Source organism: Taudactylus pleione, unplaced genomic scaffold (genome assembly GCF_031769625.1).
Source record: "Taudactylus pleione unplaced genomic scaffold, aTauple2 ptg000018l, whole genome shotgun sequence".
Lineage (NCBI taxonomy): Eukaryota > Metazoa > Chordata > Amphibia > Anura > Myobatrachidae > Taudactylus > Taudactylus pleione.
Window position 1 is genome coordinate 18,415,033 of NW_028284420.1, and position 21,636 is coordinate 18,436,668.

General features: G+C 47.4%; 1 protein-coding gene across 1 annotated transcript; it reads left to right on the top strand.

Annotated features, from left to right (window-relative positions):
- The first annotated feature begins 7,672 nt into the window (after positions 1-7,672).
- MRGBP (MRG domain binding protein) lies at positions 7,673-20,752 on the top strand. The gene is made up of 5 exons (XM_088482941.1): positions 7,673-7,834; positions 16,393-16,514; positions 18,184-18,265; positions 19,150-19,224; positions 19,623-20,752. Exons 1-5 carry the CDS (start codon positions 7,696-7,698, stop codon positions 19,814-19,816), a joined length of 612 nt encoding a protein of 203 aa, XP_088339067.1. The 5' UTR covers positions 7,673-7,695; the 3' UTR covers positions 19,817-20,752.
- Positions 20,753-21,636: the final 884 nt, after the last annotated feature.

Here is a 21,636-nt window from a genome sequence, read left to right on the forward strand (position 1 = left end):
CCTCGTGGAATTTGTAATTCATTTTGATGAACATCATCTTTTCCACATTTTGGGGAAGTAACCTCCTACGCTGATCACTGACAAGGTTCCCGGCTGCGCTGAAAACTCTTTCAGAGTACACACTGGAGGGTGGGCAACTTAAGTACAGCAAAGCCAGTTTGTGTAAGGGACTCCGAATTGCCTCTTTTTCCTGTCAATAGTGAAACGGACTGTCTAACATGCCTACTTGGATGCTATCCCTAAAATAGTCACCCACCATTCTCTGAATGGTGACCGTATCAGACAAAGTCACGGTAGACATGTCACTCATTGTAGGCAGTTCTTTCAGACCCAACCAGATGTCATTAGATTTTGCTGACTGATCTGCATCACCACCAGTAGTGGGTCTTTTAGGAAAATGTAGTTTTTTCCTGGCAGCTGTAGAAACTGAAGGAGGAGATGCTGCCGTGTCACGTTCCGCTTGAGCTGACAATTTTTTCACCACCAGCTCTTTGCATCTTTTCAGATTTATGTCCATCAGAAAGAAAGACACAAGGTATGACTTACACCTAGGATCAAGTATGGTCGCCAAAATATAGTGATCTGATTTCAAGAGATTGACGACCCTTGGATCCTGTCGAAGCGAATGAAGGACTTGATCTACAAGTCCCACATACTTAGCGGAATCACTCCGTTTCAGCTCCTCCTTCAGTTTCTCCAGCTGCTTTTGCAAAAGTCTGATTAGGGAATGACCTGACTCAAGCTGGTAGTGTCTGAACTAACTTCACATGTGGCAAGTTCAAAGGGTTTGAGAACCATGCACAACACAGAAATTCTCCACTGCGCTTGACTAAGGTGCATTCATGTTCCTTTCCCTATGTCATAGGCCATAGTGTAGCCTTGGATGGCCTTTTTCTGCTCCTCCATCTGCTGAAGCATATCGAGGGTAGAATTCCACCTAGTTACTACCTATTGCTTCAGCTGATGGCAGGGCATATTCAACAGTTCTTGCTGGTGCTACAATCTTTGACACGCAGTTGCTGAATGTCAAAAAAGTCCAGAAATCTTTTGGGCTACCAAAAGCATCTCCTGCACGCCCCTGTCATTTTTTCAAAAATGTTGCACCACCAAAATCATTGTGTGAGCAAATCATACGATGTGTTTGAATTCGCCCACATGTAATGCTCGCACAATTTTGCTGGCATTGTCAGAAATCACAAATCCCGAGGAGAGTCCAAGTGGGGTAAGCAATTTTGCAATGATTTCCCTGAGTTTCTCAGCGGTATGCCTCTTACTGAAACCGGGGATACACAGAGTAGCCTGCCTCTGAATGAGCTGCCATTTGTTAGCTGCTGCTGTTTGCACTGTTTTAGGCAATACACCTACCCAGTGGGCTGTCACAGTCATGTAATCTTTAGTTTGCCCTGTCCCACTTGTCCACATATCTGTGGTTAAGTGGACAGTGGGCACAATGGCATTTCGGAGGACATTAATAAGGGTTTTTTTTAATGTCCTTGTACAGATTGGGAATTGCTATTCTAGAGAAGTGGAATCTAGAAGGGACATGGTAGTGGGGACACACGACTTCCATTAACGGTGTAAACCCACTGCATTAATGGCGGATACTGGACGCACATCTAATACCAGCATATCTGTTATGGAGTCAGTAACCTGCTGTGCAACTTGGTGATTGCTGTCATACTTTTTTGCCAAATCAAAGGATTGTGTGACAGTCAATTGTTTGGTTGAACTTCTCGAACTACTAAAAGTAGTCTTCTTCTTGGTCCCCTTCTGGGGTGAAGATCCACTCATAGCAACAGCAGCAGCAGGCGTAACACTCAAGGATCCTTCTGAGGAACAACAGATAGGAGAGGAGTCAGTCCTTATGATATTGGATGCAGGACTACTTCCGATCACGAATGAGGATGTTAATGATGATGCAGGTGTTGGTGGTGGATATTGCAGGCGCTTGGATCCAGATAGAAGGGAGCAGCTTGGTGATACTGGACTGATTGTTGTTTGTTTTTTTGTCCCCAAAGTTTCAATACCCTTTCCAATTTGATGAATGTGCTGCAAGTGAAGTAACAGGGAGGAGGTTCCAAGATGGTTAAGGTCCTTACCTCTATTCACTGTTACATGGCAATGGTTACAAATGACTTGGCAAAGGTTGTCTGGATTTGGGTGAAAATGATTCCACACATGAGATGTGGATTTTTTGCCCAGGCATGCCAACAATGGGATTTTTCCTACCATGGGTAACAACTGTTGCCCGATTGTGATTTACAGTTTTTGCACAAACATCCTCGGCATCAACATCCTTGTTGTTGTTATCGCCAACTACAGAAATATCCTCCTCATCCTCCTCGTGCAATTCCACAGAAGCATTCTCGATTTTCCGTCAGCATGTTGGCTTTGTGCTGCTCATTCCCACATTTGCAGAGGGCACACAAATGGTGGAAGTACGATCCTCTCAAGTACAGTATTAGAAAGGTCAGGCTCACACATGGCAACCGCAGACACACTTGGACTCTCCTCGGGGATCTGTGACTTTTCAGAGACAATTTAATTTTTTTTTGTACCTCTTCTACAAGCAGAAGGGCTTAAATCATCACCACTAGAACCACCAGTCATAAATAAAGGCCAAGGCCTTATCCGCCACTTTGTGTAGTGAATGGCATATTGCCAATTTTTTGTTTGTCTAAAGTCGACTTAGCTTTAGATTTTTTTTGCTTTAACAGGGTAAAAGTTGATTTTTTTTAGCCTGACTTTTTGGCCTGACTTAAGCCCTGGTACATCGGCCTCATAGATGACGTTGATGGCCTTGCATGGTCATTATGACTGCTGCCGGCAGCTACAAGACTGGTATGTGGATCCTGCTCTCCGGTCATGTGACTGTCCTCCATACTCACTGCGTGTCACAAACCGTGCTAGAGACCTCCGTCCTAGACCCCTGCATCTTCCCATACGTCTGTGCCATCGCTGTCAACTGAGCCGTCGGCCTGCTGATCCAGTAATCTCCGATGCGGGGCCTCCGCTTGTGGATCATCTGCAGCATCCCCGCTGTTGCCTGTGTCCCTCTGCTGCAGATCCATGCGCACACGGAGCGCCAGTATACAAGTTTCCCAGAACATGGGACATCCATCTTGGGCCAGGTCAGGTGATACTCGTGCATCCAGTCAGTAGCCGTCTCAAGTTGCTTCAGGAAAATCCGCTTCAGTCTGATAGTATAAAAGACAATGGGCCTGATTCAGAGCTGAACGCTCTGACCAGAGCGCTCGTTCTGAATCAGGGCCCTCCTACCTTTTTTTGGAGCGTCCTCATGGACGCTCGCATAGCTGTGGGTTACCACCCACAGCTATAGCAAGCGTCCATGATGATGGTCGCGATGGTCTTGACCATCGCGACCATCAGGCTTGCGACGGAGACCCTGCGGTTGGGTCTCGCTGCCGCAAGCCCTGGAGTGATTTTGGCTCTATCAGAGCCAAAAGCACTCCCACTGACATCACTAGTGATGTCAGTGGGGCTGGCTTGAGACGGTAGGCGTTCCCATGGGAACGCCTCCGTCTGGGCAGCCACGCCCCGGCACGCCCACCAAAGGGGGCGTGCTGTCAATCAACATCGACAGCAAACCCCCTTTGGTGCGAGACCCGGAGTGATGGTGAGCCCGTCGCTCGCCGGGTCTCGCGCATGCGCACGACGGAGCTCCCTCCGTCGTGCGCATGCGCAGTGAGGAACATCGACCCGCTTCGAGCGTCCTGCCGCTCGCGAGCGGGTCTGAATGACCCCCAATGTCCATTGCTGCTGTATGACCTATATTCCTGAGCTCCTGTTGTGATACCTATGCTACCTAGCATAGCAAGGTTGATTCTCAGATCCTCTCTATGTTCCTGAGTTCCCTGTCTGTTACCAGCATTACTCCAGTCCGGAGTTATATTTCAAGTCCTTCAAGTTTATTCCACATTACTCCAGCCCGGAGTCATATTCCCGCTCATCCCTAGTATATAGTCAATGTACTTTTTTATTGAATATTATTACTATTTACATTTAGTTTTTTTGTTATATAAAAATTATTTGTATATTTATTTTATTGTGTCTGGTGTGGTCTCCTGCTATATTGTACCAATTATGGAAGTAGTTATCAAAATATCTTCAATTTTAGCAACAAGCATAAACAAATATATACACAATAACTACTCAAAATTAGCACTGAGCCAATAATGTTTCACAAATTATAATATCAATTTAATAAAACACACATAAATATATGCACTTCACATGAATAAAACACACGCACAGTTGCGTCACAAGGATGGTGCGGGCCGCACCTGGGTGTCACCCACCGAGGGGTGATACCAAAGTGCCGACTCCCCCTCAGTGACATGAGCCGGGTGCTGCACAGTAACATCACATGCAGCGCTTGGATCCTGACACAGTGCGGTAGCCGGCACTACACAAAGAATGTATACAACGGGGTATCCACGAGGTCACACCCTTTTTTAGTCTGCACTACAGCCCTCCCCGCACCGGGTGTCACCGCGGGGAGTGACGCCACTGCACACACCGTAAGTATAAATAACTGCTACACCTTTTCTCTATAAAGATTCCATCTCTCCCAGGTATCACCAATGTTGATTCGTTATCACAGAATTCTATTTCCACAGGATAATTGCACTACCCCTAGCTCTACACATATTCCTCCGAGATGTGACTATGGTGATAGTGATTCTATGACCCACTTATTTTCTGAACGCATTTGTAATGCGTTCTGGACGCGATATTAGCACCCATGATCGCATTGCAGGATGCGATCATTGCACCCAAATGTAGAATATTGCATCTTTTCTATATAGTTCTATCTTGATAATTCTGCAATATTGATCCATTTATTTCGTTTAATTTTATCATTCAGATCCATTTGATTAGTGTAAAATACTAGAATAGACAAAGATAAAGTGGTACAGATTTTGGAAGACTTTGGAAGTGCACACATTACAAATGCAATGTGGAAATACTTTCACACGATTTTAGCAATCTACTCTCGCCAGGACACAGGCTCCAATAAGAACCCAGGCTCTGATTCAGAGCCAGACGCTCTGACAAAGCGCTCGCTCTGAATCAGGGCCGTCCCTCCTACTTTTTGGAGCGGCCTCCTGGCCGCTCGCATAGCTGTGGGCGACCACCCACAGCTATAGCGAGTGGCCAAAATGATGGTCGCGATGGTCAAGACCATCACAACCATCGGGCTTGCGACGAGACTCTTGCGGTCGGGTTCTCGCTGCCGCAAGCCCTGGAGTGCTTTTGTCTCTATCAGAGCCAAAAGCACTCCCACTGACATCACTAGTGATGTCAGTGGGGCCGGCCCCAGATGGTAGGCGTTCCCATGGGAACGCCTCCGTCTGGGCAGCCACGCCCCCAGCACACCCACCAAAGGGGGCGTGCTGTCAATCACTATCGACAGCACGCCCCCTTTGGTGCGAGACCCATAACGACGGCTTGGCCGTCGTTAATCGGGTCTCGCGCATGCACCCGACGGACCCGCATCCGTCGTGCGCATGCGCACTTGGGCAACATCGACCCGCTTGCAAGCGCTCGGGAGCGGGTCTGAATCAGGCCCTCAGTCCCAACGAAGAGCTCACTCTGCCGTCGGCCTGCACATGCATCAGTGAGTACAGACGGAGAAATATCTGGACGATCCTTCTCTGAAAAAGCTGTGATAAATTAGCGCTTAGGCAACTACCTGAAGATGGCGTTAGCGGCCAGGGGTAAGCAGCTTGGTAAATCCAACAGCTTAGAGTCCCTCTAAGCAGATGCACCTTCAAAATGTTGCTATTGGGAACACAAAGTAACTTTTCATGCCCCTGTTGATAGATGTATATGAAATGTAGATACTGTAGAATAATACAAAATAGTTTTCATTTACTTGAATTAATTTTAAAGCAAATTTATTGAAATAAAAAGTAAATATTATATATACATTAAACAAATACAAAGAACACTTGGTTTAAAATCCTCAGTAAAGATGCTCAGTCAAGATTGTCCATGTGACTAATCCAATCAATGAGATTGTCAGTTCTGGTATGTATGTATGTATGTATGTATGATGATGTAAATGTGATTGTGCAATCAAGACCTGTGCAGCAGGAGTGTAGTGCAAGTGTTTCTTTACTTAATCAGAGGGATATATAACAAAGCTTGACAGATGAAGTACCAACCAATCAGCTCCTGACATTTCAAACACAGTCTGTAACATTACAGGAGATGATTGGTTGGTACTTTCTCTACTTTATATCCCTCCAAGGTTTGACACACCTCTCCCTCAGAGAGCTGGTATGAGGCCCATTTATAAGACAACTCTAAATTTACTGGGCTACCATGCCTGCCTCAGCTTCATACATAACTTTGCTTTGTTCCTATGGTAAATATTGCAGTCAATTCACTGACAATGGACATTTTCAGAGGACTGACGTATTCTAGAGTATTGGGGCTATGTAACATAGGTGTAGCAGCAGAGCCCCTGTTTTTGATCACAAAAGTAGTCCCCAGAGCTTTCTATGGGATCTGCAATAATACACAATTTACCAACCTCCGAAAAGCTTTGCTTTTTGTAGCTTGGCCCCAAGAGCTTATGTCGTCATTGACCCGGAAGTTCCTCATTCACAAAGGATAGTTCTTACCAAGAGAGCTGACCTTTATGGTCTCCTAATAAATATAGAAAATAGAGGTGCTGATTGTCCATTTCTTCAAATGGATACATAATTGAATAGTTCTACTATTAAGTGTATTACTGTCAGTATTACAACTTGATGAAAAAGTATACCAAGTAGAGATCAAACAGCCTAATTTCTAAGTGATAGTCACTAATATAGTTGTATGGTTCTAAATATCACCAGTGCCATATATATAGCTGAACCTGTTTGGTGAGTGATATCAGGTTTTCAATAGTGTTGTTAAACTGTTTTATGAACAAAGATTAATTAAATTATATTTTGAGATTTTTATACTAAAATATAAAATGAGTACTATTTATGTAACCGTATAATGTTTGTAATTTTACGTGGATTATATGATCTGATTTGTGTCGCCCGGCAATGATATTTTAATAGCTGCAATCTAAAAATTGTGTTTCAAATAAATTTGTTAGGACAATCAGCGCCTCTATTTCCTATATTTATTTGGTATAGAGGCTGCAGATTACCAAGGTAATCAGTCCAGCGCCAGCTGTTTACCTATTCCTTACGGTCTCCTTCATGCATACCAGCGTAATTAATGCCGGCATGTATGCGAAGAGTGGCGGGATGCATCTCATCCCGAATGTCATGTGTCATGTATCCCGGTCATGATGTCTCTCCCCACACAATGGGGAGAGTAAGGTGCATAGAAGGAGACTGTACCACCCTCCTTACAGTCCTGCCACTGATGGTCAATTAAATTTAAACCTTCATTAGAAGTCATGGATGGTTTAGCCATCAATGGGTGTGTGCTGGGCATGTGCAGACCTCAGCCATTGGACCAGCGCCACCAATGTTTTCTCGACATAGACATGTCGCTGTGCTCCATACAACGACGACATTCTTTCCATTCTCTATCCTGTTACACGCACTGCGTGTAGTATCTCGAAGCGGCCACGTGGTGTCGCTGTGTCGGGAGCAGTACCTATTGGTTTCCAGCGGAGGGTGCTGCTCCCCGGTGTTTCACGGCAGTTGCGGCCGGGCTGCGATGGGTGAGACGGAGACCGGGGAAGTGGCAGTGGAGAGACCGGAGCCGGTCCCCGGATTCCCAGTGGAGGAGCCGGTGCTGTGGAGCCCAGAGGTGGAAGTGTGCCTGTTCCACGCCATGCTCGGGCATAAGCCCGTTGGTGAGTGGAGGCCTCATCCAATCCCCGGATTCGCGTACGCCGGGTATGCGGGAAGTAGGAGATGGGAGCGTAACACGCAGTGTAGGCAGCCGGCGATCAAGACACATGCTGTAAATCTATAATGGTGACTTTATTTGGGAAGCAGGTCATATGGCCGGTGATATTTGCCCAGTCATTAATACAAAATGTCGGCAATAGTAATTCATTTTAGTCTACAGATAGAGCAGCTGTGTGATTATTCTAGCAGCACCCCCCTGTGTGGTAGCAGCATTATGCGGCACAGTACAATAGGGACCTTAGTGGCAGCTGTGAGCACTGCCTTGTACTGATAGCAGTGATGTGCTATCATTCATATTCATAAACTGTCATTCACTGTCCGCTTTCTACTGTTATCATTAATTTATTATGGGGCCACCAGCCACTGACGGGGATTCTTAATATGAAACTGTCTATGATTTACACTACAAATGAAAACTTTGCTGTTTTTTTTTGTTTTGTTTTTAAGACTTCCCAAGCACAATGTCACTAGAGTTAATCTGTATTCAGTGCCAGTTGTCATTCTGTATCGGGTAAGATTAAGGAGTTGATTTAGTTTGTCGATGGCCGCGATTTAGTGCGCACCTATGTCGCACATTGGAATGCCCCGTATTTTAAGTCTTGGTGTGCAATCGCTTTGTGTAAGTAGACGCCCACCAGCCTGTCTTAAGACACACACTAGCGCACGTCATCTCCAGGAAGTGTATGCAAGCATCGGTACATCGGGTACCATCGGGAAGCGAACGCAGCACTTGAGGTTGACTATACCCTGCCGCAACCACTGCGAGCACTTCATTGTGAAATACAACAAGGTGACGTGTACTATGACGCTGCCTTTAAATTATGCATGCCTCTGAAACGGCGTTGAGACGCTCAGGCACGCCTGCGTTCGCACCTCCACTCCCCCGTTTTTAGTGGCCTGCCCCTGTCACCACTCACAAACGGCCTCTCCTGTCACTCACTCTGCTGGGCAGTCTATGCGCAACGAGCGACCGCTTCCCGATCTCTCGCACTGGTTCGCACACGCGCATTGCAATGTGTGCGCAGAAAGCGACTATCGACCAGCTATGAGCATTCGCATCATAGCGAGCGGGTCTGAATCAGCTCCTTAAGCTGGGCATCCACTATGCAATTTTCTGTCAGATATCTGTCCAATCTGGTTGGTTGGAATGAAAACCTGGTAATGTATGGGAGCAAATGACAAATCGTCCATTTGCTCACAAACACTGGAAAATAGCCAAAAATGGTTGTTCAGACAAATTGGTAAAAACACACAAATGTAACCAATATGAACAATATTTTTTCTTGGTCCTTTTTTCAGTGTTTAAAACCATATGATCAACTGTTATTTGCTCCCATACATTACCAGGTTTTCATTCCAACCAGCCAGATCGGACAGCTATCTGACAGATAATTGTACAGTGGATGCTCATCTTAAGAGTACTGCAGAATCTTGGCACTATGTAAATAAATCGAATTGTAGTGTCATTCTAATTCTATTAGGATTATGCCACATGGGGAGGTGGAGGTGTAGTACCTAAAACACTGCTGGAAAATAAAGTCCTGGTCAGCAGGAAATTGTCTCTACAACTTGTGATCATATCTATGAGATAGTTTGGGCTAATCTCAGGATAAGCATTCTTCCCCAAGCTGAAGTCCTGACACATTGCAGCTGCACTGCCCCTAATGGTGTGATAAGTCATCATTTAAGGTGCACATATTCCCCTGTCCTAACTGGTGCTGAAAACGGGCGTATTTGCCCGTATGCGGAACTCTGCATAGACTGCAATTCCACCCTTGCTAAATTTAGCCCACATGGGAACTCCCCCATACCACAAGATTGCACCCTTCCGAGATGCGACTGAGTTGTGTATGACTCAGCGTCACCCTCATTTAGTGTACGCTCCGCTCCAGAGCATGCACAGTGCAACTAAATACAAGATTCTTCTATGAAACTCAGCCATGGATTAGCCCCAGTCACTGTGAGTAAGAAATCATTATCTTAAGCTTTTATATGCACTACAATCTATACCTGTATGCACTACATGTGCCACTGTTTATATTTTCGTTCATTTTGTTGCTATATGCAGCATCTGGACCTGTCTGGTGAGTGAGTGCAGGTATAGTGTTTGGTGCCAGCAGCTATTTCATTATTGGTATTCTTTACATGTGTTGTGTAATGTGTCTATTTGTTGCCACATTCCCTTCCTTGGACATTTACAATGGTAAGGAGGTGTAAATGTTTGCAAATATTGTGTGTCCTGAAGACAGTACTGTTTTAACCCTGGTTAGGATATGTTCCTATATGTCCTCTAGTGAGTGAAAATCTCGTATATTTAGTTTTTTGGATAAACAAAATAGATGAAAATGTGAACTGGCTGTGACTTCATTATGTTCTCTAATTGTGCCTTTATTGCTGTACCCTGCATATCCTATAGATTGTAAGCTTGTGAGCAGGGCCCTCTTACCTTTATATCTGTCTTTCTACTTCAGGGTCCATAGGGTATCCACAGGATACCTTGGGGTATAGGTGTGACGTCAGTCGCAGGGCACCAAAGAGTTAAGCTTTCAGCCTCCCAGGATGCACTAGGTCCCCCTCCTATACCCCGCCCCCGGGCCAAGGCACCTCAGTTTAGTTTGGTGCCCGGCCGGAGTCGGGTGCACCTGTTGGAGTGGGGGCTAGAAGAGCCCCTGAAGCTTATTCTTCATGCAGCTGTGGCTGCACAACTGGATGTACAGCATGGACAGTCAGTCCTGACGTCCATGCTGTCTTCCCTACACCCCGCCGGTACCAGAACGCCGGTACTGATCCGGGGATGCTGGTGGGCGTCTGGGGTCACAGCTAGCGGTGACCCCAGATGCTCCGGACCATGGCCGGATTCAAGGGGGACAGAGGTAAGCAGCGGGGTCCCGCGGTGGGTCCCCGCTGATCACATGGTCCTAAGTCCCCAGGCAGGGGGCTCCCTGGGGACTGGCTGCAGCGTGGAGCCAGGCGACCAACCTGCGCTTCCACTACCCCCTGGGACAGCGGACCGCAGCAGAGCGGTAGCGCTGCGGCGTCCCAGGGGTTAAATGCATGCCAGGGGAGCGCGCCTTCCCTGTCTCACAGCCGGCGCCTCCCCCGCTGCACACAGCCCTCTCTGCATGCTGCCGACTGGTCCTGTGGCAGCGCTCCTCCCCCAGGCCAGCCTCCTCTCTGCTCCTCGGCGGCCATCTTCTCCAGAACGCATGGTGAACGCTGCTGGAAGTGCTGGACGGAAGCATCGTGGTCTGGGTCCCCCCGCATACCTCTCCTCCGCTGTGGTCAGGTCTGTGTATGCAGCGCTGTGTCCTACCAGGCCCTGTGTCTGTGTAGTTGAGTGATCAGCGCTGTTAGTGCAGGAATTGTTATTTCTCTGCATTGTATGTGACTGTGCTAGCGCTGCTGCCTGTAATCTTTTCTTCATCTAAACTGTCAGCTTTATTACTGTCCCTGTTCTTTCTGCTAAAGCCCTTGCGGTGCGGTGCTGCAGGGTGGTCTCTCGCCTATTTAATACTTAATTGGTGAGAGAGGTCACATACGTGGTGCCATCATGTCTGAAAGTGATTTTCCCCTCCGGCTACAGTGTACCACGTGCAAAGTACCGTTAGCGGAGGGGGAGGGTAGCGCGGAGGGCCTTTGCCGGCAGTGTTTGTCCATGGCGCGGCCTATTACGATTACAGCACCGGTACAGGAGCCGCCCTGGGCTTGTTTCGCTCAGGCGTTAACAGCTTTAGTGGGCCAGTTAGCTCCGCAGCCCGCGTTTACTCCGATGGGTTTGTCCCAGCAGTCTGTGGTGTCGTCACCCATGCAGGGGTTCCCACGACAATTGGTGGTACCACACAGTCTCCCTATTTCCCCGCTCCCGGGTTCTCAGGAGCCAGCGTGGGTTAACTCCCTGACGAGTTCTGTACAGCACTTGTCGGATGTGTTGCAAGGGGAGTCTGTGATGCGGTCTCATAAAAGGCCGGTGGCGTCTCTGTCCGCTCCTTATGAGGATGACGAAGGGACGTCTGATGATGGGGAGATTCTAGATCCTTACGATCAGGAACCTCTCCATACTAAGGACGCTGATGCTAAGTCCAAAGTATATATTCCTGGACTTATTCGGGCGGTCCGCACAGCCTTGGTGATTGAGGACGAAGTTCCCCCAGTGGCTAAATCTAAGTATGCCTTTTTCAAAGATGTGAAGGGCGATGCCACAGTCTTTCCTCTTTCGGGTCAGTTGGTGGACCATTTAGAGGAGGCGTGGAAACAACCTGGCAAAAGATACCAGCCGCAGAGACGCCTGGCGGTGGCTTATCCGTTCGCGGATAATTATTTTGCGAAGTGGGAATCCCCTCCACAGGTGGATTCTCACGTGACCCGTCTTGTCCGTAGTGCCACATTGCCGATGCCATCCATGTCCTCCCTTAAGGATGCTACGGACCGCAAGGTAGAAATCTGCCTGAAGTCCGCTTATTCCCTTGCAGGGGGGGCAGCACGGCCGGCTATGGCCATTTGCTGGGTTGCCAGAGCGATGGAGCGCTGGGCGGATTCATTAGAGGCTTCTTTTGAATCCGACTGTCCGGCCGATCAGGCGGAGTTGATTGGCAATCTCCGTGATTCGGCCACCTACATCAACGAGGCGGCTCTAGACATTAGTACTCTGGTGTCTAGAATTTCTTCAGCAGCGGTAGCTGCTCGTCGCACCGTGGCTGCGATCCTGGAAGGCGGACGCAGATTCCAAGAAAGGTCTGGAAGCGTTGCCGTTTACCGGAGAAGTTCTCTTCGGTCCGGATCTGGATAAGATTGTGGCCACGCTGGCGGCAGCCAAATCTGCCTGTCTCCCGTCGGCCGCTGCTCCTTCTGGTTCGGGACCATCGTCCTTTCGGTCATCTAGGGCCCAGGGCAGGCCCAAACCACAGTCGTTTCCTCGACAGGCTGGCCCTAAGAAATCGGTCAAGCCCCGGAAGCAGGCATGGAGTACCAGACGTCCGGCCCCCAAGCCAGATGACAAGCCTGCGGCCTGACGGTCCGGGCCTCCCTTTGGGGGATCCCAGGGTGGGAGGCCGCCTGCTACAGTTCGCCCAGTGTTGGTCGACCACTACGACAGACACTTGGGTTCTGGAGGTGGTTTCTCACGAATACGCCCTCTCCTTCCGGCACAGACCCCCGGCTCGCTTCTTCACCACGGGTCTCCCATCAGACCGGAACAAGGCTACGGAGCTGCGGAAGGTATTGCACACTATGCTCCAGGCTGGAGTTATAGTGGCGGTTCCATTCTCCCAAAGGGGCCAGGGTTTCTATTCAAATCTATTTTTGGTACAGAAACCCAATGGGTCATATCGTCCGATTCTCAACCTCAAAGCACTCAACAAGTCTTTGCGGGTCCCGAAGTTTCGGATGGAGACCCTACGGTCCATCATTCTGGCGCTGGAACCTGGGGACTACTTGGTGTCATTGGACATACAGGACGCTTACCTGCATGTCCCTATTCTTTGGCGCCATCAACAGTTCCTCAGGTTCGCAATCAGCAGCGACCACTTCCAGTTTCGGGCGTTACCTTTTGGCCTGGCAACAGCACCACGTGTTTTCACCAAGGTGATGGCGGTCATGGCGGCTTCTCTGCGGCTGCAGGGAGTCCGCATGTTGCCGTATTTGGACGACCTGTTATTGGTGGCAGGATCTCCAGAGCTCCTGTTACGCCACTTGGACCTGACCATTGCACTGCTGCAACGGCACGGCTGGCTAATCAACTGGCAGAAGTCCACTCTAATCCCGTCTCGGAGGATTCTGCATCTTGGAGCCTTATTGGACTCGGGACAGCAAAGGATCTTCGTGACGGAGGACAAGATCTCTGCTTTACAGTCAAGGGTGCGCAGTTGTCTGCACAGCCGCCGGGTGTCCTTACACTCGGCGATGAGGTTACTGGGCTCCATGGTGTCTGTGTTCGACATGGTGGAATACGCCCAGTTTCACTCCAGATCTCTGCAGCACCTGATCCTGTCCAAGTGGAACGGGCTGACTCAGTCTCTGAAGTCCCAGACGATTGTGCTCACCCAGGAGGTTCGCCTGTCCCTTACGTGGTGGTTACAGACGACCCACCTCAACAAGGGACGTCCGTTCTGGGTTCCAAATTGGGTCCTGTTGACAACGGACGCCAGTCTTCGGGGCTGGGGAGCAGTTTCGGGTCCACACTTGTTCCAGGGCAGGTGGACGCCGACAGAAGCGGAGCTTCCAATAAATATCTTGGAACTCCGTGCGGTCTTCAATGCTCTCCAGCAGGCACAGCGGTTTCTCCAGGGTCGCCCGGTGCAGGTCCAGTCGGACAACGCTACCACCGTGGCCTACATAAACAGGCAAGGAGGAACTCGCAGTCGGGCGGCTCTCGTAGAGGTCTCTCGGATCCTGGTTTGGGCGGAGCGCAATCTTCCGGCCATATCAGCGGTCTTCATCCCGGGAGTGCTCAATTGGGAGGCGGACTTTCTAAGTCGCCAGGACGTTCATCCGGGGGAATGGTCCCTGCACCCGGACGTTTTTCAACTACTGGTGGACAGGTGGGGTCTTCCAGAAATCGACCTCATGGCGTCCCGGCACAACAACAAGTTGCCGGTGTACGGGTCTCGCACAAGAGACGAAGGGGCGTCTCTGGTGGATGCTCTGTCCGTCCGGTGGACGTTCCGGTTCGCATACCTGTTCCCTCCGGTCTCCCTTCTTCCACGGGTAATCCGGAAATTCAAACAGGAAGGAGGGACGCTCCTGTTGATAGCTCCCGCGTGGCCCAGACGGCACTGGTTCTCAGACCTTCAGGGTCTGTCCGTGGACATTCCTCTGCGGTTGCCGCTACGACCGGACCTTCTGTCTCAGGGTCCTTGCCTTCACCCGGACCTGACTCGGCTGTCTTTGACGGCGTGGCTGTTGAGACGGCCATGCTGAGGTCCCGGGGGTTTTCCAGCTCTGTGGTGCGTACCATGTTGCGAGCTCGGAAACCGTCTTCCGCGAGGATATACCATCGCGTGTGGCATACGTTCTTCCAGTGGTGTCGACCGAGAGGTTATGCACCGCGGGAGTTTCGTCTGTCTCGGATTCTCGCCTTCCTGCAAGCGGGACTAGATCATGGGCTTCGCCTTGCTTCTTTGAAGGTACAGGTTTCGGCCCTATCTGTCTGGTTTCACCATAGGATTGCTACAATCCCGGATGTGCGCACCTTTATGCAGGGTGTTCTCCGCATTCAGCCGCCCTTTGTTCCACCTGTGGCGCCTTGGGATTTGGCTGTGGTCCTGAGGGCTCTCCAAGGACCGCCGTTTGAACCACTGGGCTCAGTGGATCTTAAATGGCTAACAGCTAAGACTGTTTTCCTTCTGGCCATTGCTTCGGCCAGACGTGTTTCTGAGTTAGGGGCTTTTTCTTGTAGACCCCCTTTCTTGGTTTTTTATGGGAACAGGGCAGTGCTCCGCACTCGGCCCGAGTTTCTTCCCAAAGTTGTTTCCCAGTTTCATATTAACGAGGAAATAGTTGTTCCGGCCTTTAACTCACCGGGTCTTTCCGTGGGTGAGGCCTCTTTGGATGTTGTGCGGGCCTTAAGGACTTATGTTGACCGCACAAGTCGGACGCTTTGTTTGTCCTCTTTGGCTTCCGTAAAAAGGGTTGGCCTGCTTCAAAGCAAACTTTGGCAGCCTGGATCCGTATGGCTATTTCTGAAGCTTATCTTCATGAAGGCCTACCGGTCCCTCCTTCTCTGAAGGCTCATTCCACTAGGTCTGTGGGTCCTTCGTGGGCAGCTCGACGTGGTGCCTCGGCAGTTCAGATCTGCAAGGCTGCTATGTGGTCTTCTGTCCATACCTTCGTGAGGTATTACAGGTTTGACACCTTCGCCTCTCAGGATGCTTCCTTCGGGCGGCGGATTCTCCTTTCTGCACAGGAGCGTCCCCACCCTTAAAGGATACTGCTTTGGGACATCCCCAAGGTATCCTGTGGATACCCTATGGACCCTGAAGTAGAAAATATGAGATATGGTAAGAACTTACCCTTGTTATCTCTATTTCTACGAAGTCCATAGGGTTCCACAGGACTCCCGCCCTGTCGCACCTGTGCTGCAGATGGGCTTTGCTCTGGTCACCGGTTTTCCGTCTCCCTCTGGTGAGAATGTGATTCTTGTATGTGTCCAGATCTTTGTTCTCTCTCTTCCTTCTCCTCCTCCGGCCTATGGCTTGGTAACTAACTGAGGTGCCTTGGCCCGGGGGCGGGGTATAGGAGGGGGACCTAGTGCATCCTGGGAGGCTGAAAGCTTAACTCTTTGGTGCCCTGCGACTGACGTCACACCTATACCCCAAGGTATCCTGTGGAACCCTATGGACTTCGTAGAAATAGAGATAACAAGGGTAAGTTCTTACCATATCTCATATTTTTACAACCCAATCTTGTTCTATTAATGTTGATTCAAATTGTAAACCGCAATGCAATATGCTGCGCTATATAAGAAACTGTTAATAAATGAATAAATTATCCTGCCTCATTACAGGAGTGAACAGACACTTCCACATGATCTGCATTCGGGACAAGTTCAGTCAGAACATTGGTCGTCAGATATCTTCAAAGGTTATCTGGGAGCATCTACGAACCATGTATGACATGCAAGCTTTGGTGAGTACATCCAGATTACACTATGGCTGCCTTTAAGAAGAATATTATTTGGCATCCAGATGTATTGTGATTGGTAGTTATATTGGTAAAATTGGCTATAAATTACTGTTGATTTTCAGATCATAAACTTAAGATTTCTGCTAGAATTTCACCTCTGTATTAAGAAAAAAGTTGGCGTGTACAACTCGCTGAGGAAAATCTCCTTGTCTGGTTATGCCAGATTAATTATAAGGCCTTTGGTCATAAAATTCAGCAGAAAACCCATTTGAAGAACAGCATTTTTTGGATTCAGCAACCTGAGACAAGAGCTGTCACCTCCCCACCTTATAGACTGCAATGGGAAGGGCACCTGTGTGCAGGGATTTCCTCCTGGGAAGGAAGATCATGCACACTACTTCCTCTGCACAGATGTCCACATCCAAAATGATCCGTGAGGCCAGGAGATACACCCCTTGCATATCCTCCTGGATCACTCAGCCTGTCTTGACACTCACTATGACATTTTATCATAGTGAGTGCAAGTTTTATAAGGATCAACAGTAACTTGCTTGAGTGATGTTCTTTTTCAATATTGGGGCATTCATTTGTTTTGATAGCTAAATAAGCAAACATCCTACTTTTCTGATGGTCAAATATATTGATGTATAGCTAACATCCTCTATTTTACCCACTGGTACAGTTGGGCAGGTAACTGTGGCCTACATCACATGCTGTGATACAGTACACACTTCATTTTACTTCTCCAAAATGTCAGCATCTTTATCAGGTGTGCAAAGCAGAATACACGTATCACTACAAAGGACCTGCAGGGAGGTTTGGCTGATATCACATACACATATTATCTGCACGGACACAATCCATTTCTACACTTCATCATAGAATTCACCATCTGAAGTATACAAAGCAATACTTGTTGTGAAATGATGAAATAAATATTAAACTTTTTGACTACAACCAGGAGATATGCACTTGGTAAAGTGTATGAGGAGGAGGACTCCATGGCAACTGGTAAGGGGAAGAACAGGTTCATGTACTGTAAATTTAAAGATTGCTAAGACCTGATGTTCCAGAACAGAGGTAGTTTCAGCAAGACTATCCAAAACCTATCGCTAAATCATGCAGCACTAACAGGAGAGGAAGATTAAAGTCTCATGTCCCAGACTTAAAAATGAATTGACAATCTCTGGGGAGATCTCAAACACGCAATACGTGATGAAGACCTTAAGAGTATTTCTGAGCTAGATGAGATCTGCAAAGATGAGTCGGTAAGAATATAAAGGCTCTTAGCTGGCAACAAGAAATGTGCAGGAGCTGGGATTTCTGACAAAGGAGATGTTAGTGCTAACCGACAGGATGCCCATGCCACATTCACAGTGTTATTTCCTCAGTCTGCAAATGTGCAGAAATATGTCCTGTGTAACTCTGCAGAGGTTGTGATACATACTTCTCACTTAGGGAATGAGTGGCATTTGTGTATAATGGTATTTTTCCTTACAAGTGCTGTCCATTAGTACCTGGTAGAGTGCTGTCCTGCACATACAGTACACAGCATTTCATTGCTTGTCTTTCACATATCATGCAGCTTTCAGTTTGTCTAGGGCTTTGACATGTCTATTTATCTGCATTACAGGAAAAGCTGACAGAGTAATATTTTCCTTTTCTTTGTAAGCATGAGTCGGAGATTCTCCCTTTCCCAAACTCTGAGAAGAATTTTATCCTCCCTGAGGAGATCATCCAGGAGGTGAAGGAAGGTGAGTGTTTACCATTTGTATATGAAAGATCATATATTCTATATTTTGTAGCTGCTTACAATCTATGGGCCTAATTCAGAGATGGCCACAATGCGGGAATATTCGCAGATTGAGCGATTGTCAGCGCAAATGCATGTAAGCCGCACTGTGCATGTGCAGCGATTGAAGTGCGATTAAGCTCACAAAGAGGATTCACTCTCAATTTGCATCAGCGTTTGGAGGAGATAATGGGAAGTGGTTAGAAAAACGTTGGCGTGTCGTACTAGTTAACTACCGTTTTCAGGGCAGCAGGAGAGCCCTCTGCTGTATCTGCGGCATGTTAGACTTGCTCAGAAGACTGATGGCCACATTATCTGCGTTAAATGTTTCCAGTTTTGTGTATGAGCGGCGGATGTGAGATACTTTCAGTGGGCGTCTCTATGCACTGTACGGCAATTGAGTAATTGGCATATTTTTGCGATTCGTGAGAGATTGCATTAACGTGCGTATCTGAATCAAGCCCTATATTTGTACATGCAAATACATCTAGTTCTGCAGGTGCTTTTGCCAGCAAATGACAATCAGGAGTAGTTCTCCTAAACGTTCATTACTCAGAATGAGATAATCTGCACTCTGCATTCCTTCTCCCGTGTGGTTTACAAGTGAGTTACTAATTACTTGATCTCCATTTTGTGATCCAGAATTGCAGACACATTGTTTTTTCACCTCTTCGTTTATCCCCAGTCCTTTGTTTTATCTAGTAGCATAGTATTTACAGGTATCTTTTGTTAAGTAAACCAGAGAAACTCAAGAAGTTTGACAAATTTCAAGTTTTAGAGTACAGGGTTCCAAAACTGCTACCCATGGACAGAAACACATTGAAATCACCAATTTTATTGTTTTAGGTAAAGTAACCACAGAGGAGGAGATTAAGGAAGAGATCAAGGAAGAGGTGGACCCACACCCTGTGTCTGATGAAGGTAAGGCGGCTTTTCTTTCCTCTGGTAAATATACGGGTACTTTAGTCTAATCTATTCCTAGTAACACCTTATTAATTACCTGGGATGTAGAGAACCCCCTTGTTATATTGCTTGTCATGCATTCATGGGTTAGTCTGACACACTTGGCAACTAAGTAAGGGCTATGTGTTTCCCATTAGCCTCACTATGCGCAGTTACAATTTAGCAGAGAACATTTTTAAGAATGCCGGACAGTATAAGGTAATTTATAAACCTTACATGGTTCCATCCAGCTTCTCATGTACTAACCACCACTGCACAGTACTGCAGCATATCCCCACTTCACCGTACTGGGCAGGATGTTATTTTGTATGTCTACTGCCACATTTACTTTATTTATTCCCCTCTCTCTTTTACAGCTTTTATAAACTCATCTGTGATCTCAGTAAAGAGTCTGGACAAACCAACCGGCAAGGAGAAGGAGAGAACACTGTCAGAATCTGGCTCTAAGGAATCTGGTGACAAGAGGAAGCGGAGCCGCCTCACTGAGAAAGTTGTCAATGCTAACAGCAATCCGTCTAGTCCTAATGCAAGCAAGAGGAGACGCACGTAGGGAGGAGGGGAGCTTAACATGGCACCAGAGTACCCTATTGCAAGAAACCAATCTGTTACCATTGTAATATTGATGATCACAAGGCCTCAGTTTTGATATTTTAGATTAAACAAAAAGGCCTTTGAGAGTGTCACAGGGCGCTCTGTGATGACTTTTCACGTGTTCTCTGGTTCTGAGCATAGTGTTCATTCTAGCACCCTGCACCTGTCACAGCCCGTGCAGTTCTTCCTTCCTGCCTAGGGTTTCTCTCTCTGATCTGGTGCTTCTAGCGCACTCAACTGATAAAACAAACTGCTCAAATACAGACCAGAGTGTGGTAGCACCACAGCAGAGAGTGACACCCCAGGCTGGAAAGAGAAACTGCACGGTTTCTGACAGGTTCAGGGTGCTAGAATGAACACTATGAGCACAGGATGGATATGTGCACTTATATGTCTGGACTGTTTTACACCCATTCTTTCATAGATCTCGACAAGTGGTTTTCATGCAACCCTTGAGTTGAAATAGCAGCTGCATAATGTTTTAGATCAGAGTTAGGCAACTTACTGTGGCTACTGTTGAACTACAACTACAAGCACTACCTCCTACGTAGACCATTGTGGGAATACAAAGTATGCTGGAAGTTGTGGTTCAAGAACCCTTTTGTAGCCACTGTCTTAACCCTGTTGTAGATACCCTTGTACTGTAGGTGGCACCTGAGGTCTTGCACCTTGAATTTTATAGGAATTTTGTATTAAGCCTATATTCTTGGAGGCTTCTAGTCATCCTGATAATAGTTAGTGGAGCTTTTCTGGATTTCAAGAATTGTAATCTGGTTGCAAAGACTGAAACCCAGTAGTTTACTGCAGCTCTTTTTAAAATCTGTTAATCCCATTATTTAATAAGATTTTTAAGGATGTTTTATAGGTGTTTTGTATATAAAACAGTTCAACTGTCTGTCGTCTCCATTATTGTTTCTTAAATGTTCACACAGAGATATTGGTCATGGGTCCAATCAGCACTGTCTGATCATACCCTGCTGTAAAATATAACACTAATGCCCGGTACACACCAGACGATGTCAGGATACACACTTGCTGACGGGATACACACTTGACGGTGCTGGCAACAAAGGGGGAGCCATGCTGCATTCGGCAGCATGGCCCTCACTAACTATGTCGCCCGTCGGACCTGCATGTAGATCCAGCGGGCGATGTTGCTGACGGCGCGCGGGAGTGCGCATAGTCTGTGACGTTGAGGGTACACACTAGACCAGTGTTGGCTAACCTTGACACTCCAGCTGTTGTGGAACTATATATCCCAGCATGCCCTGCCACAGTTTTAGCATGCCCTAATAGCAAAACTAGCAGTGCATGCTGGGTTATGTAGTTCCATAACAGCTGGAGTGTCAAGGTTAGCCAACACTGCACTAGACCATGTGCCCGATATCTCATCCGATCCTGCCGGCTCGGACGAGATATCGTCTAATATGTACCCAGCATAAGAGCTTCTATGCATGTCACTGAACTGAGAAGTGACTTCTAATACTGGTTTTTACTTATTTTTCTGCAGGGGATAAATTATTCCTGGTCATCCCCATATTTTAATTGTGAACCTCCAAATATAATGTGTATTTTACGTGGAGTATCTACTCTCTAACTAAAAGGATACACTTTACAGTGAATTTTACATATATCCAAGTCACTTGAGTATTTTAGAGACATAAAACACCAATTCAGAGTTCATCCCAAGCATCTAATCGTAAACAGAAAATGCAATGCTTACTCCTGCTGACAAAATGAGCAGTCAGGGTCGGCTCGAGACATGTTCGAACAGGCATG